Source organism: Arachis stenosperma, chromosome 4 (assembly GCF_014773155.1).
Source record: "Arachis stenosperma cultivar V10309 chromosome 4, arast.V10309.gnm1.PFL2, whole genome shotgun sequence".
Classification (NCBI taxonomy): domain Eukaryota; kingdom Viridiplantae; phylum Streptophyta; class Magnoliopsida; order Fabales; family Fabaceae; genus Arachis; species Arachis stenosperma.
In genome coordinates, this window is record NC_080380.1 from 138,502,462 (window position 1) to 138,519,649 (window position 17,188).

Consider the following 17,188-nt stretch of genomic DNA (forward strand, 5'->3'; position numbering starts at 1 on the left):
TTGGCTTTAGAATGTTTTCATCACTATGGGTCTACGATGGTGGACCTACAAATGAATTCTCACACTCGTCAATTTAAAACATTTCTAAAGCGTGTATAATGATGTTTGAGAAACTTTTGCACCACCATTTTTAGTATTTTTAATAAATAAATTTTATTAATTTATATATAAAAAATTTAAAATATATAAATATAAACTGTACTAATTTATATGTATAAATTTTAATAAATATAAATATAAATTATTATTAATTAAATATTAATTAAAAATGATATAATATTTATTAATCATATAACATTACTTATAATAGTTTTAGATAAAATTACGTACAGGAAGATGAAACATTTCAATTAAAGAACCTGTTACTTATTTTTTAAGACACGAGCGAGGAGATAATTATAGTAGAAAAAAAGATTTAATATAAAATTGTAAGTGTAAATTAAACGTGTAGAACATTAAATTGCAACAAGACTTATTAAATCATTAAATTGTCTGATTTGGTAGAGATATTGTAGAATTATTGATGGATTTAAAATCATAACATCAAAGATTTTAAAAATTCGATTAGGATTACACAATACATGTATAAAATATAATGTTTTTAGATCAATTATATTCTATATTAATACTTTGATATTTATTGATATTAACTATTTTAAAAAACTAATTTGTTTAATAATAATTTTTTAAAGGTAATTATCTAAAGTCTAAACACATTTAGACGCATTCTTCAAATCCTGACACAACTGATCACTTCGTTAATTATCTAACCTTATTTAACGAACTGATCAGTTGTGTCAGGATTTGAAGAATGCGTCTAAATGTGTTTAGACTTTAGATAATTACCTTTAAAAAATTATTATTAAACAAATTAGTTTTTTTTAATAATAAAAAGACCAATATAATTTGAATAATTTTTTAGTAAATATTTTTTAGAAATCTATTTGAGGATTTATTATTAATAAATTGATGTATATTTAATAAGGTTGAGTCTTTAAGATCTAATCAATGAAATTCTGTTGGAAAAAAAAGAAGACGACTTTTTTATTTGTTTTTTCTTTAAGAAAGTATTACATTTATATATTGGAGTAAAAACTTGTTCTTTAAATACTTACTTCCATAAAATGATGGAAAGGAATGACGCCTTATGTAATCATAAAGATTCTTATTAGTTTCTTTTGCCATGTTATTACGATTTTTCAATAAATTCAAGAAATTCAAATGTTTCATTGTAAGGAAAAAAGAAAGCTTTGTTATTAGTTGGTTCTTCCAAAAGATAAATATGAAAGTTAAGATACAAACTTTGCATATTAGATAATTGAAATACTTTAGTATGAATTAATAGTTAAATTAGTATTTGAAAGATAGAATATTTTTTAAATTTGTTTATAAAAGATTTTTTTAATTAAATTGGTTTTTTAAAAGTTACCAATTAATCATATTTATAGTTCAGCAATTTTATTAATAATTTTTGTCAATAATTAATGATATACAATATTAATTAATAACATACATAATATTTGACATGTTTAATTACACATTGATTAGATATATTTATGAAAATTTATTAATTTATTATTTTTTTTAATTACATAAATTATATTCCTAATATGACTTAGCGACTAAATTAATAGATTTTCATAAACATATTATTCAGCATGTAATTGGACATATTAAGTATCATATATGCTATCAATTAATATTTATGTCATCAATCATTGACAAAAAATATATTAATAGAGTCAATAAAAGACAAATATAATTAATTTATAATTTTAAAAAACCAATTTAATTAAAAAAATTTAAAAACAAATTTAAAAAATATTCAATTTTTTAAAAACTAATTTGACTATATATTACCCAATTTAATATATATTGAATCATGGTCTAAGCAAAGTATCAGAAGAAAAATTTCCTTTGGCAACTACAAGTGTGTCAGAATATATATTATATTATCATTTGGAAACCAAACCCAAAAAAAAAAAAAAAATCAATTACCAATTTCACTTGATAAATAATATTTGAAAAGGTGTTGGATATATATTAGATTTGTTATGTATCTTTTATGGTTTATGGATAAAAATACTCTTATCTTTTTTAGATCAACTATATATGATTATAAATTAAATAGTTAAGACTGTTTTTATTCATTGTATATATTGAAAAGTATACAATAAATCATATAATAAGGTGTGTATATAGCATAGCCACAAGTTAATATATAATTTTATACATTTACATACACTATAATATATTATTACATAACATTATTTAGTTATAAAGCAAGCAAAAGGGGGACAGAACACTTGTGAAGATGTTGTTGTGATTTTGAAACTTGGCCAACCCAAGATGTGTGGAAATTTCCTCTGATGTAATAGTTTCAACACTGTTGACCACAAGAAAAGAAAGATATATATAAAAGGGGGATTAACCTAAGAACATCATGTGTATAGAGATGATGAAAGGGGGACCAGGTGAATAGGGTTTGGACAAATTAAAGATTACTCCGAAGAACAAATTAAAATACAAGTAAAGGGACCTTAAAAAAAAGGAATAAACATCAAAGACGACAAATATTGACCATTGGACATTGGTGTGGCCAAGAAGAGCATGATGGGTATTTGGGTAGGAAGGGCATAACCCTTGTGAAAATGAAAGTGGCTTAAATGGATGCACCATAATACAAGAAGCATATGATGAACAAAGTGATAACATTTGATGTTTGATTTATTAGTTTATGCTTTGCCTTGTAATGCCAAGACACAAATGGGCCAGCTGTGTTATGTCATATTGCAAGGCCAAGTTTTTACTTGACTCATTCAATAATGTCAAGAATTGTATATCAGGTAATTTTTTTTTTTTTGGGTAACTATATCAAGTAATATATTTAGGAGTAAATATTTTTTTTCAGTTTCTAATCATTTATTTAAAATTTTTTTGTCTTTTAGACAAATAGTCTTAGATTAAAATAAATATTTACTCAATATTTATTTTTTGTTTATTAATTATTTTATTGGTCTTTATACTTTTATTAAATTTTTAATTAGATTTCTATATTTTTTATCTTTTCAATTGGTTCTTATACTGTTTTAAATTTTATGATTAGGTCTTTCTTTTTGTAAAAAGTATTAGAGTTAATTGAATATTTTTTTCATAGATTGAAGATATTCATAATTAAAAACCTAACTAGATCTTTGACCACATATATTTTGGGAGGAATATTTTGTTAATTTTAACAATTTTGATATAAAAATGACTTAATTATAAAATTAAAAATAATATAAAAGCTTAATTAAAAAAAATATAAGATTTTAATTAAAAATTTAATAAAATTATAAAATCAATAAAATAATTAAACTTTTTTTCGGTAATGGTAATTTGCTTGCTTACTCTAATATTTTCTTAGAATTTAGAGATAAACACATAAATTATCTTTAACACTCTGTTCTAAAGGATAAACTTGAATATCTAAAACATAAATATTGTTGGACTGAATATTTAGAAATAATTTAATAATAATTAATATAGATTCTAACATTACTTTAACAACACATCTCATTACTCTGCATTAGCACAAATTTAGTGCATTATAATAACATAGCAATCACTATTCGAATAATGAAATTTAAGTTTATGTAATTATTAATTATTGAGAGTATTGGAATTATTAACATTACAAGTGGTTAATGAGTTAGTTAGTAGTATATTACAGAATTCTATATATATACAATTGTATATCTCTGTATTATATGTGTGTAAAAGATATAGAATTGTAATATACAATTTTACTTGTGAATTTTAATAAAAAATCCTCTTCTCTCTTATGTTTTTTTTTATTCATATTTGTTTTTCTTTGTTCATTAAAGATTTATTGCTATATACTCTGAAATAGATCTTTTAGGATTTAATAAGATATCTAGAATCTAATTCATCTCTTCCTCCATCCTACACCATCATCAGTGTTTCTTTCTCCTTCCATCATGAAAATTTCACCAACAAGAAAACATTTTTCCTATCCCAAATAAGCTCAACGAGAATAACTACTCAACATGGAGATATCAGGCTCTTCTTACTATTCAGAGTATAAGCATGAAAGATCATTTTTATGTAGACAAAGTTTTAGAACAATTCACTACAGATTCAATCAAGAAGATACAATCTGAATCAGAATCTTTCAAGACTTGGAAGCTACAAGATCTATCACTCTCTTTCTGGATCGTTGCAACGATGACTGTCAATTTTCAGAATAAAAAAATTGGTTCAACTTGATTTTATGAAATTTGGGATAAGAAAGGTGCCTCTGCATTAGAGTATTTGGCTTAGATTCGTAAGATTGTTAGCTCTCTTTTTGCTATTGGTTATATCGTACTGGAAGATGATCACATTCAAACTATTTCAGATGACCTTTCGAGAGAGTATTCAGTATATATAGGCACTGTGATGTCGAAATTGGGGTCGTATTGTGTTGTAGAGGTTGAAAATTATCTTCTTGCATTTAACAATATGTTAGATCGCTTCAAGAAACCTATACAGATATGCACATGGTAAAGCTTGCTCAATCTTCTATGACTTTCAATGATAATAGAGGCGTCTTTGGACGACGTGAAAGAGGTGGTCGTAACTCAAGAGGTAGAGACAGATTTGGTTTCACCAATAATCGCCCTTCATGCCAACTTTGTGGTCAATTTGATCATGTTGTTTACAATTGCTACCATCGTTTTGATTTTTCTTTCACTCCATTATCCAGTAATAATAATTCACAACTTTAAATCTCTTATGCAAATTCTCAACCCCTACTATCATCATCATTTTTCCATTAACCCTGAGTCTACATATCTACACCGTCTTCAATCAATAAGGTTGCATGGCTGCTAGATTCTGAGGCAAGCCACCATATCACTAATGATGCTTCAAATTTGATAACATCATCCTCAAGTCAGGCAGATTCTAAACAATTATTTGTGGGCAATGGTATATATATCAATATAATTGGTAAAGGATCTTCAATTCTTCATGATCCATATAAAAAGATTGTATTTAGATTTAATAATCTCTTATTTGTTCCTGAAATTACACACAATCTTATGAGTGTATCCAAATTTACCTTTGATAATCATGTTTTCTTTGAATTTTTGACCCAACTTTGTTGTAATTCGTGATCAGACTACTCATAAGCATTTTTTCTAAGGCATAGTTAGAGATAGCATCTATACCTTTGATCGTCTTTCTGTGCCAAAGTCTATTTTTTCTTCATGTACTGCTGCTCTATGTTATCCAACTTCTTCTCTTAAACCTCAACCTAGTTTAGTGAATAATTAAAGTAATCAGTTTCATATTTCTTCTACCAGTTTAAATAGTAATACTGCATCTACTTGTAATGCTTCTTCTTTCAATTATAATTCTGTATCAAACATTGAATTGTGGCATAAAAGATTATGTCACTGTGCAATAAAAACTATTACTATTGTTGTTAAACATTGCTCCTTGCCTATACCTTCTAATTCTCACCTTGATGTGTGAAATTTGTTCTCTTGCCAAAATACATCGTTTATATTTTTCTAGCACTGAAACTATATACAAATCACCACTTGAGCTGGTGTTTACAGACATTTGAAGTCCTGCCCCTGTTACATCTAGAAATGGAGTATTACATTTGTTTTGTTGATGCTCATTCTAAATTTACTAGTATTTTTATACTAAGCAACATATCTCAAGCACTTACATTTTGTAACGCCCTAATGCTTTTAAACTGCATTAAGCTTTATTTGGATTATATTTAGTAGTTGATATTCAAAACTTTGCGAATTTTTTTTTAAAACAAATATGAAATATTTATATAAAATAATTTATATATAAAAATATTGAATAACTAGTTTTCATTAGAATAGTTACTAGTTGAAAAATATAAGTGGATTTGGAAATACTAATATGAAAATCGGGCGTGCTAAACTATGAAAGCACAACAATGACAAGCTTTACTCATACCAAATAATCATAAAAAGAAACATCATAGTTACAATTGCAATCACTCAATAAAAATAAAACAAGACGCACTGAAAATCCTAATTCTCTTAATTTGTATAACTATGGCTAAAACAATCGCATATTCTTCCTTCTTAAGGTAAACGCTTAATGTTTTGTATTTACGTCCTCGATAGCTTGCTCCTAATAATGCACTTGTCTTTTCACCTCATCAATTGAGCAATGTATTGCTTTGTACTGCATCGTTCCTGAAGATGGTATGGAGAGAGGGGTGAGAAACAAAAGTTTCTCAATAGTTTATCTATATGGTGTCATCGTATCCATCCCCAGTCGCTCCAAGTTTTAAAATAAAAATAGTGATGATGCAATGTTGTTCAATTAGTATTTCAAAAGTCTTTGTTAGTCGAAGTGGTGTGACTTTTAGATGCTTCTCATTTACTTATGGTATGACATGTATGACGCATACAAAACGCCTATAGCGTTAAAATATATAAAATGCAAACTCATAAACCTTGGTTTTATGTCCTCATAGGCCATAAAGTAAGGCAAAATAAATAATAAATAAGAAAAGAATAGTAACATTGGTATATATAAGTTAAACATAATAGATATGAATAAAATAAAGATCTTGAACAATATCATACATCATACAAAAAAGGAACTTTGGAAAAATGAAGGATTTTTGAATGAAATAATAAACATAATCATAAATAAAAAAAGATAACAGAAGAACAATTATGATCACACTTTTCATTGTACTTTTCATTACTTTTTCTCGTAATTTTTATGAAAGGTATTGAGCTCAAACCAGTATAAAAAGTGGGAGTCCCCTTCCCTTATCGAAGATTCTTATCCCAAATGTTTTGGCGATCACCTTCTCTTACCGAAAGATCATATCGATATCTTGTCTTTGGAGGTCACCTTATTTCTTTACCGAAAGATCATTCTCTTAGTTCAATTTACAATCAAGATTATTTAGACATACACAAAAAGGAAGTTATGGCAACAAAGATATATTATTATCAAATTGATGGGAGTCACCTTCCCTTACCAAAGATTCATTTCCAAAAATTTGCCGATCACCTTCCTTTATCGAAGGATCATCTCAATTTAATCACCTTCCCTTATCGAATGATCATCTCGATTATCTTGTTTTTGGGGGTCACCTTCCCTTACCGAAGGATCGTTCCCTCAGTTTTTTAATCAATGCACATAATATTGTTATTATAATGCATAATGCGTATGAAGGAAATAGACATTATATCATGACATGCAATACTAACATCTATATTAAAAAATATTTAAAAAATGTGAAAATGTTATTAGCTTTCAAGAGTTATTCTTCTAACAAAATTAAATTTAGCTTTTGGAAAAGGGCCATACCTTTCTTCTTTCACAAAGTTGATCACTTCATCAATCACATCACCTTCAAATATATTTGTCTCACATAAATCCATTATCTCAGCTCTGTTCATGTCAAACACTTAACTATCAAAGTTCTTGCACCAGATTATAAATTGTCTTCAGCACTTGAGTTAATTATCTGCATTAATCCTTCATAAAACTTCATCATACATATTTTAATTTTATATATCATTTTCCTGAACATGTCACGAGATTTTTAATTATAAAAGAAGTTACAGCAGTGGAGGAGAAATACAATGATTCCTCCAATGCCATGAAACTTTATAGAGCATAATTAATTACATTTATTAGCTTGAAGCAACAAAATTTCCTAATAAATCCATGCCTTTTCAATCTATGTATCTTACCTTCAGAAAAATATGTTGTTCAAATCTCTACTTTATGAGATACCTATCCAAGTTTGCAATTTACCAGTAACTTAATATTGAAGTGTACAGCATGGTACATTCAATCTATGATTACGAGATCAACCTTAACATATCTTTTAGTAATTTCACAAAATGGAAATTTTAATTTTTTATCCTTCATACCATGATTATAAGAGGGAAAAAATCTTACATCAATATTAAGATCACAATTCATTTTCAACAACAATAAGATTAGAAGTTTTCAAATTAAAGGAGGATACAAAATCAAAACTAGAAAGGTTCCTACACTGCAAATTCTTTGATACAATTCAAGATGAACTTGGTTGAAAAATGGAAGATATAAAGGTATCTAGGCACAGAGAGTTGCTTTTGTCCAATGTGTATTCTTTTCTTTAAAAGCTGGACCCTTTTTGGAAAGAAAAGATGTCTGCAAATTGAAAACATGCAGTTGTTTTAAGAAACGAATCAGCATATTAAAGGTTTATCAAGTAAGAACTTCAAATAATGTGTGATTAAAAATTAGTTGTTAATCAAACAGTATTCAAAGTTCTAATGAGGTACATCAAAGACATAGACCGCAGAACCCGACTGCATATAGGTAATTCTTTATCAATAATCGCAGATCGAAACAACTGGAAACATAAAAGAATGGCAACTAATTTGACATTGGTACTTACCATGGGCTGCAGATTTTCTCCTTCACTCTCATGAATCTGAATCTGTCACGTCATGCTTGCCAAGTCTCACTCGTTGCCGCAGCAACATAAAATTCAAAACATTGTCAATCTCAAGCTATCTACCTAAAAACCTTCCAACCCAATTAAAAAGTCCCTATAACCCCATTGTAACAATTTACACATGAAACCAAGATTCAATTTTGTCCTCAAGATATTCAAGGAGAAAAGAAAAAAAAAAGGTAGAAAAGCCATCACACTCAAATACAACCTCCAAATGCTCAATTCATATTCCTCCCCAACCTATCCCTCTTTTTTCTCATATCCGCAATTTGAAAAAGAATTAAAACTAAAATACAAACTTCAAATAAACCCAAGATTTACATTTGTTTCTGGGTTCAAATGGCAGTTGAATGGATGCAGTGAGCTGTGTCAAAAGCTTCAAATATGAGGAGCCATTTAGCTGAAGAGATCTAAGCTTGGCAATCATGCTCTTCCTCTTCTTCATACATTGGAGGGTCAACCAACTGCATCTTATTCCTAGAAGCTGAAGAATGTGAAATGATGTTCATGTTCAGTTCAAGAGTTGCTTTTGTTTTCCCTGTTTGGGATTTTCTTTTCTTGAAATCTTGAATGTATTGCTTAGTCACCCAACGTGCTCCAGATCTCTTTACTCGGATTTCATAATTACTGGGAAATAGCATTTGAAAGCGATTGTGTTGGCATAACAAGTGACTAAAATAGTAACCGTTCACGCAGACAATGCATAAATTATCTCCTCCATGCGACATGTTCAATAAACTCCCGTTCATGAATTCTTTACCATTGCAGATCACCGAAGGCTGTTCTTCAGAGTCTTTGTCAACATCAAATAGGAAAGAAAGAGCAAGTGCAATGGTTTCAGTTGAAGGGGAATTATATTTTGGCATGAAAAAAAGGATAATCAGAAAAATCTTCAGATTCACCTTTGGCTGACCTGTTCCTGGGGCTGAATCTCGGCGACATTCATCATTGAAGTAATCATTGGTCAATCAGAGAATGTAAAGGTGATAAGCTTTGCACATTCTATATGTTCTCTAAGGGATGATGCATCGATTACCATGTCTAACAGATAAATTAAACAGCACTGATTTATTAAATCCCCAAGATACTGTATAAAACAAGAAACATAATGCAATACCCATTAACCTTTGATTCATATGGCAATCAAACTTTAGTAATCAAAGTTCTAATGAGGTACATCAAAGACATAACCCTTAGAACTAGACAACATATAGGTTATTCTTTATCAATAATCGCAGATCAAAACACTCGAAACTTACAAGAATGGCAACTAAGTTGACATTGGTACCCTCCATGGCCTGCAGATTTTCTCTTTCCCTCTGTAATGAATCTCAATCTGGGTTGTCAAATAAGTTCTATGCTGCAGCAACGGAAAATTCAAACCATTCTCAATCTCAAGCGCCATCTTCTTAAAAATCCTCGAACCCAATAAAAAAAAATTATTGTAACCTCATTGGAGCAATTTACACATGAAACCAATATTAAAATATTTTTCCCAAGACATTCAAAAAAGAAAGGAAGAAAAAAGAAAAGCCGTCACACATGAATTCAAATATATACAATCCCGAAATGCTCAATTCATATTCCTCCCCTCCCATCCTTTTTTGAAGGTTGTGGTAGGCTTAGAGAAGGGGAGTTGAATCTATGCCCTTCTTTTCATTACTGAAATGACTCTTTAAAGCAAACTTTTAATTCTAATTCTGTTTGAACTCAGCAGCGAAAATTTATGAGAGAATTTATTTTTGTCACATGAATATTAGAAAACAGAACACAGCAGAGAAGAGAGAAGCTAACACCAGTATGTATCCTGATTCGGTTGTCTTGTGCAATGCAACCTACGTCCAGTCTTCTCCACAACAATGGAGGAATTTCCACTATAGTTAAAAGTATTACATACACCAATTACACATGATTGACACAATCTTTTCACACTCAAGTTCTAACCTAACTTGACATTGGCTATGCTAATACCTAACTCTTCACTCTTAGTGCTAACCCAACTAAGAAAGGGATACCTCACAAGTACAAAATACAAGGCAAAGACATACCTAAAGAAATCTGAAAATAACTCTAGGATTTTCTCTTATCTGTATCACTCAACTTTTTTCCACTCATGGCTTTTACTTGAGCTCTCTCAATATGCCTTTTTTCACAAGAAATTATAGAAAGATAAACATTGAAAAGTAAAATACAATCTGTAACAACATGAAGGAGATTGACTTCATCAACAGCATCTTTGCTATGTGATAAACCAGATTTGCAAGTCTCAGATTTAGTTCTTCAGTATTGGCCGAATGCTTCTTTGAAAGAAAGCATTATCCAAGTAGAGGAACTTCTTTTCAGAACACAACTCACCAAACTCTGGTTTTCTCTCCTTACTTCTGAATGAACAGCAAGCTTCTTTTTATCTTCTTGCATGTTGCTTGGTTGCTCTTCATAGGTCAACTCCTTGAGCCTTGAGCTTCACCAACCCAGCCGTTCACTTTTTTTCAGTAGTCTTCAAAGTAGAAACTTTGCTTCTGACTTCTTTATCTTGACTGAAAGTCATATTATCAGCAGAAAAAGATTTCTTCAATGGTAAACCCAGATCTTGACCATTGAAACACAACTTGGTCTCCAAGAATCACTTGTGACCTTAGATACACCGGAGTGAAGAACAGAAGTCAACTTTCCTTTGTATCTCATTTCGGACTGAGCAGAGAGTTGGGAAGAGGAGAAGAAACTGAAATGCATGTATGAGGAAATGGTTCACCTTTAATCTTTTCTTAAGCTTGATTTGGTTTGGACTTGCTGATTTGACATTTGTCTTTCAAGCTTAATCTCTCTTTTTCTTGCTTTTTTGGTGATTAGATTAGGGAAAAAGCTCTCTCTCTCTCTTTCTCACTTTTCTGAGTTTCTGACAAACATACAAAGGTGAACGTTGCTTGTGATGTGAGATCAAATTGGAGGGATTTGAAATCAACTCAGGCTTGGATCGGATATCCATTAAGCAACCCGTTTGATTTCTTTGACTTTGTTTCTTTTGGGCTTCGCTTGATTAACTAGCTCACTAGCCTTGATGTTTTATTTTTATTCCAATTTGGGCTACTAGACAAAGTTTTGGCCTGCAATGTTTAATAAATAATTAGCAACATATAATTATTAACACTCAACACTAATTATTTATTTTACCCAAAAATAATGTTTGTCATCACTAATTAATTTAGTTAATTTCTTAACTCAACAATCTCTCCCTTGATGACAAATATATTTAAACAATAAGCAAAAGGAATTGAATTTTAGTAAAGTTAGAAAACTTCCCTTTGATTTATGTTTCTTGCTTTAGTGTTGCTCCCCCTTTCCTTTTTAAGATTAGCTCCCCCTAAATTTATGCTCTCCTATTTGTTCCTGTTTTACATTTTACTTATAGAGAACCCAATAAAGAGCTACACACCTTTATATATCTTGACTAAGTGAGTTTAAACAAGCAACCACAAGATCAGCCGAACATATTATATCAGCAGCAAGATTAAACATCAAGTTAATATCAGCAGCAAAATTAATATCAGTAGCAAAATTAAGCATCAAATTAATCAGCACCTATTACTATTACTCCCCCTTTTGTCATCAAGAGCAGACAATAAGCAAGATCAACAAAAACACCCCCTAAAACCTGCAGGAAAGAGTTAGAGCACAGTTCAAAGTACTAACTAAATTACCAAAAGTGCAACAGTATTTAGAGTTAATATAGTCATCCAAGACAAAAAAAATAGTTCAACAGTAGCAAAAGAAACAGAATTCATGAGACAAAAAGAGAGCAGCAGCAGTTTTCATGAGACAAATTTAGGCATCAGAACCATTCCCCTCCGAATCAGCTTCCTCTTCAACATCAGTGGCAGGGTCTTCATCCTTTTGAAGATTATCAATAAAAGTCATGAACACAGCCACTCTATCTCTTGACTTCCGGAGGAAATTCTCATGCTTGCTTGCTAGCTTCCTTTATTTCTTACTCATGGCAATCATGTGATTGGATTGGGAGACAAACTCTTGAACTACATCCTTGACTATATTCAGCAGAGCCAATTTCTTGCCAGTAGAGATAGAAATACCCTCAGTGGAAGGAGGAGGAGATTTCTCAGGGACAAAGTCATTATCTTCATCATCTAAGACCACCCTCTCAGATCGAGTAGGTCCTTTAGGCTGTTTCACTACACCACCTCCCTTTAGATATGAATGTCTATTTTGATAATCTTCATTGGTCAAGTCAACACCAAAATGCTCAAAAATACAAGTTAGAAATATGCCATATGGAAGAGCTTTGTCTTTTTCACTTCTAACAGAGTCAAACATGTATCTAACCATCAAATATGCAAATGAAATTTCTGTTTTGGTGAGCAGGGCATATAAAACAAGTGTGTCTGTGTAAGAAACTCTTTGATATGAACCGCTTTGATGGAGAATAATGTGGTTGACAATGTGGTGCAACTGAGCACGTTCATATCCTAGGGCTCTGTGAGTGGGTGTGATGCCATCAATCAAGGAAACATGTTCACAAATATGAGCCAAAATATCATTGTAAGAAATACCAACTCCTTCATCCCACTTAACAGAAGTGTAAGCACAAGGCCCAACATCAGTATACTTCAAAGAATCACTAATTGTTTCATCATTTAAAATAATGTCTCTACCCTTAATATAAGAGTGAATGCTGCCTTCATGATAAGTCATGTTAGCATAAAACTCTTTAACCAAAAGAGGGTAAATAGGCTTTTTGATTGAAAAGAGATGATGCCAGTCCAGAAATTCTAAATTTTCAACAAAAGAAAAACCTTTTCTTTTCAAAGTTGGCAAATCAACAAGAAAAGAGGGACACATGGTACGGTACTTAATAACTCCATCATAAAAATCATTATTCATGGCAGATTTGAATCTATAAGGGTTATAGTTCAAATAAGAGGTCAAGAAGTGAGATTTGTGATCAAAAGGGCCAACGTCTGGTTCTTTAACAGTCTTAAGAGGAACTCGAGTTTTACCTCTCTGAGAGCGCAATGGGATAGACCTCGACTTGGGTTAAGGGGGCTCAGAGGCAGGTTCAGGCGCTGCTGGTCTTTTCCCTTTTGAGGAACTCGGCTTCGATGAACCAGGCTTGGACGGAGGCTCCTTCGGCGCTGGTGTCTGCTTGGCTGAAGATGGAACCCTAGATGGATTCTTAGTACGTGCCATAGGATCAATCCGAGGAGGTGAGGTAGGAGGAGAAGGAGAGGGAGTGAAGGTTCTATCTTGGGAGCGAGTTGAGGGTTTTGTGGGTAGCTTGTAAACTTTTTCATGAGGAGGCCTTTTAGCAATCACTTTCTTCCTCATTTGGTTAGTTTCAGGCTTTTGAGGGAAGAGAAGCAGTAAAGATAATGGGAAGAAACCGAGGGGTTGAGGAGAAGTTAATGGAGGGAAGAGAGGGAGTGTTGGTAATCGTACCCAAAAGAAGTTTTTTACAAACCATGCAACTGCATCATCTTTTGATATGACTTGAAAAGACATGACCTCATAAAAGAAAGATTTTATTTTATTTCAAAATAAAACAGAAAATTAATTTCAAATTTTGAAAACCTTTTTGGACTAAAAAACATAATGAGAATGAAAAACCTTTTCGAAAAAAAAAAACTTAAAAACACAAGCCAAAACAAAAAAATTAACATGTAACATTCATATTGGGCCCAGAAGTGGTTTGAATTAAGGAAACACATAGAACCACCCATGATCTGAATTTTTGAAGTTGGCCCAGATCAACCTTCACTTGCAACAAGCCCAAAATACTTTGATTAAAAGGAACGCTCTTCACATGTCCAGAATTGTCTTATACCTGTTTATGAGACAAAATGCTCCAGCAAACACATAAGCAATTTTCAAACAAAGAATCATAACTTAAAATTCCTAGACTAATCTTAAGCATGCAGAATCTGTCCTCAGGCAGTGGTTTAGTGAAAATATCTGTCAATTGCTCTTCTGATTTAACAAATTGAATGCTAATATCCCCCTTTTGAACGTGTTCTCTTATTGAATGAAATTTCACTTCAATATGTTTAGTCCTAGAGTGCAAAACTGGATTTTTAGAAATATTAATGGCACTCATATTATCACACAATAAGGAAATATTTTCAACATTTAACTTGTAATCAGCAAGCTATGTTTTTAATCATAAAAGCTGAGAACAACAGGAAGAAGCAACTATATACTCAGCCTCTGCAGTGGATAAAGCCACTATTGGCTACTTCTTACTTGACCAAACATTCAAGGACTTTCCAAGGAAGCAACATAAGCCTGAAGTGCTCCTTCTATCAACTTTATCACCAGCAAAATCTGCATCACAATAACCAACTGCAGAAAAATTATCAATCTTAGGATACCAAAGACCAAAGTTGGATGTGCCATGAATATATCTAATGATCCTCTTAACTGCAGAAAGATGTGACTCTTTAGGTTTGGATTGGAACCTTGAACACAATCCAACACTTTGCACAATATCGGGTCTAGAGGAAGTTAAGTACATAAGAGAACCAATCATTCCTCTATACCTAGTCTCATCTACATCTTTCTCAGTTTCTTCCTTATCTAATTTTGAATTAGGGTGCATGGGAGTTTCCATGAGTTTGGCATTTTCCATACCAAATTTCTTAACTAATTCCTTGCCATACTTCTCTTGATGAATGAAAATACCATTTTCAGTTTGTTTAATTTGCAGCTCAAGGAAAAAATTAAGTTCAACCATCATACTCATGTCAAATTCGCTTGTCATGAGTTGTCCAAATTCAGAACAAAGGGATTCATTGGCTGATCCAAAAATAATGTCATCAACATATATTTGGACTAGAATGAAAGAATCATTATAATTCTTGATAAATAGAGTTGTGTCTGTGGTGCCTCTTTGAAAATCATTTTTCAAAAGAAAAGAGTTAAGTCTCTTATACCAAGCTCTAGGAGCTTGTCTTAAACCATAGAGAGTTTTAGATAATTTGAAAACATGATTAGAATGCTCTTTATTTTCAAAACCAGGTGGCTGCTCCACATACACTTCTCTATCTATCACACTATTCAAAAATGCATATTTCACATCCATTTGATATAATTTAAAACCACAAAATGCAGCATAAGCTAAAAGAAGTCTTATAGCCTCCATTCGGACAACAGGGGCAAAAGATTCATCAAAGTCTATTCCTTCTTCTTGGTCATATCCTTGTGCCACTAGCCTTGCTTTGTTTCTTGCAATGCTGCCATCTTCTCCTAACTTGTTCTGAAATATCCACTTGGTTCCGGTCACTTTCTTTCCACTTGGTCTTGGAACCAAAGTCCACACTTAGTTCTTCTCAAACTCAAGAAGTTCATCCACTATAGCTTTAACCCAAGAAGGGTCACTAAGGGCTTCCTTGACATTTTGAGGCTCTAAATTTGTGAGATAAGGGCAATGTTTGTTCCTTCATTTGCCTTTCTAGTTGAAGACTGAGTTTTCACTCCATGAGAGACGTCCCCAATGACAAATTCCTCAGGATAATTCTTCAAGAATCTCCATTCACGAGGTCTGGTGGACTTGGAGGCAGATTCAGTCACCAAGGGATTCTGGGTGCTGCTGTTTTCAGGGTTTCTTTCAGATTCATGAGACAAAATAGAATTGTCTCTTGAATTTTCAGCAGTTGCAGTTTCTGGTTCAGCTTGTCTAGAATTTTCATTTTCATGATTTTGAGCAGTTTCATTGTCCTTTTGAACTTGATTCTCTGCATCACAATCTTCCAAAATACTTTGTACCAAGTTAGTATCACAAAATGTGACATGTATGGACTCCTCAATAATCCTAGCATCTTGATGATAAACTCTATATGCCTTACTAGTTGTGGAATATCCTACAAACAAACACTCATACGCCTTTGGATCAAATTTACCCAAATTATCCTTGTTATTTAAAACAAAATATTTACATCCAAAGATGTGCAAGTAGTCTAAGTTTGGTGGGTAACCTTTCCAAAGTTCATAAGGGATTTTTTTCAAAAATTTCTTTATAATTGTTCTATTCAAAATGTGGCAAGCTGTGTTAACCGCTTTAGCCCAAAGGAATTTTGGAACATTACTCTCACAAAGCATAGCTCTTGTCATTTCTTGTATGCTTCTATTTCTTCTTTCCACAACACCATTTTGTTGTGGTGTTCTTGGACAAGAGAAGTTGTGAGATATTCCAAATTCCTCACAAACTGACAAAAGGATTCAAATAAATTGTTTTCAAATTCGGTTCCGTGATCACTTCTTATAGAAGAGATTTTTAAATCCTTTTCATTTTGAATTTTCTTGCAAAAAAGTTCAAAGGCCAAAAAGGCTTCATTTTTGTGTGCAAGAAATAAAACCTAACCAAACCTAGCATAGTCATCTATAATCACTAAGCCATAATGTTTACCACCTAGGCTTTGAGTTATTGTTGGACCAAATAAATCAATGTGTAGCAACTCAAGTGGTCTTTTAGTAGAGATATCTTTCTTTGGTTTAAAAGAATTTTTTGTTTGTTTTCCCATTTAGCAAGCATCACAAGTGATGTCTTTGTCAAAATTTTATTAAAGGAAGACCTCTTACTAATTCTTTCTTAACAAGTTTGTTTATTTGAAACATACTTGCATGGCCCAATCTCTTATGCCATAACCACTTTTCAGATTCTTTAGAATG

The 17,188-nt window shown here is 31.5% G+C and overlaps 1 protein-coding gene across 1 annotated transcript; it reads right to left on the reverse strand.

The window, feature by feature from the left end:
- Positions 1-13,561: 13,561 nt before the first annotated feature.
- LOC130975676 (extensin-like) lies at positions 13,562-14,026 on the reverse strand. Its single transcript, XM_057900431.1, has one exon. It carries the CDS (start codon positions 14,024-14,026, stop codon positions 13,562-13,564), a length of 465 nt encoding a protein of 154 aa, XP_057756414.1.
- Between the last annotated feature and the right edge of the window lie 3,162 nt (positions 14,027-17,188).

Excerpts from the sequence above, each read along its gene's own strand:
- LOC130975676 (XM_057900431.1), bottom strand. The coding sequence starts at position 14,026 with ATGTCTTTTCAAGTCATATCAAAAGATGATGCAGTTGCATGGTTTGTA.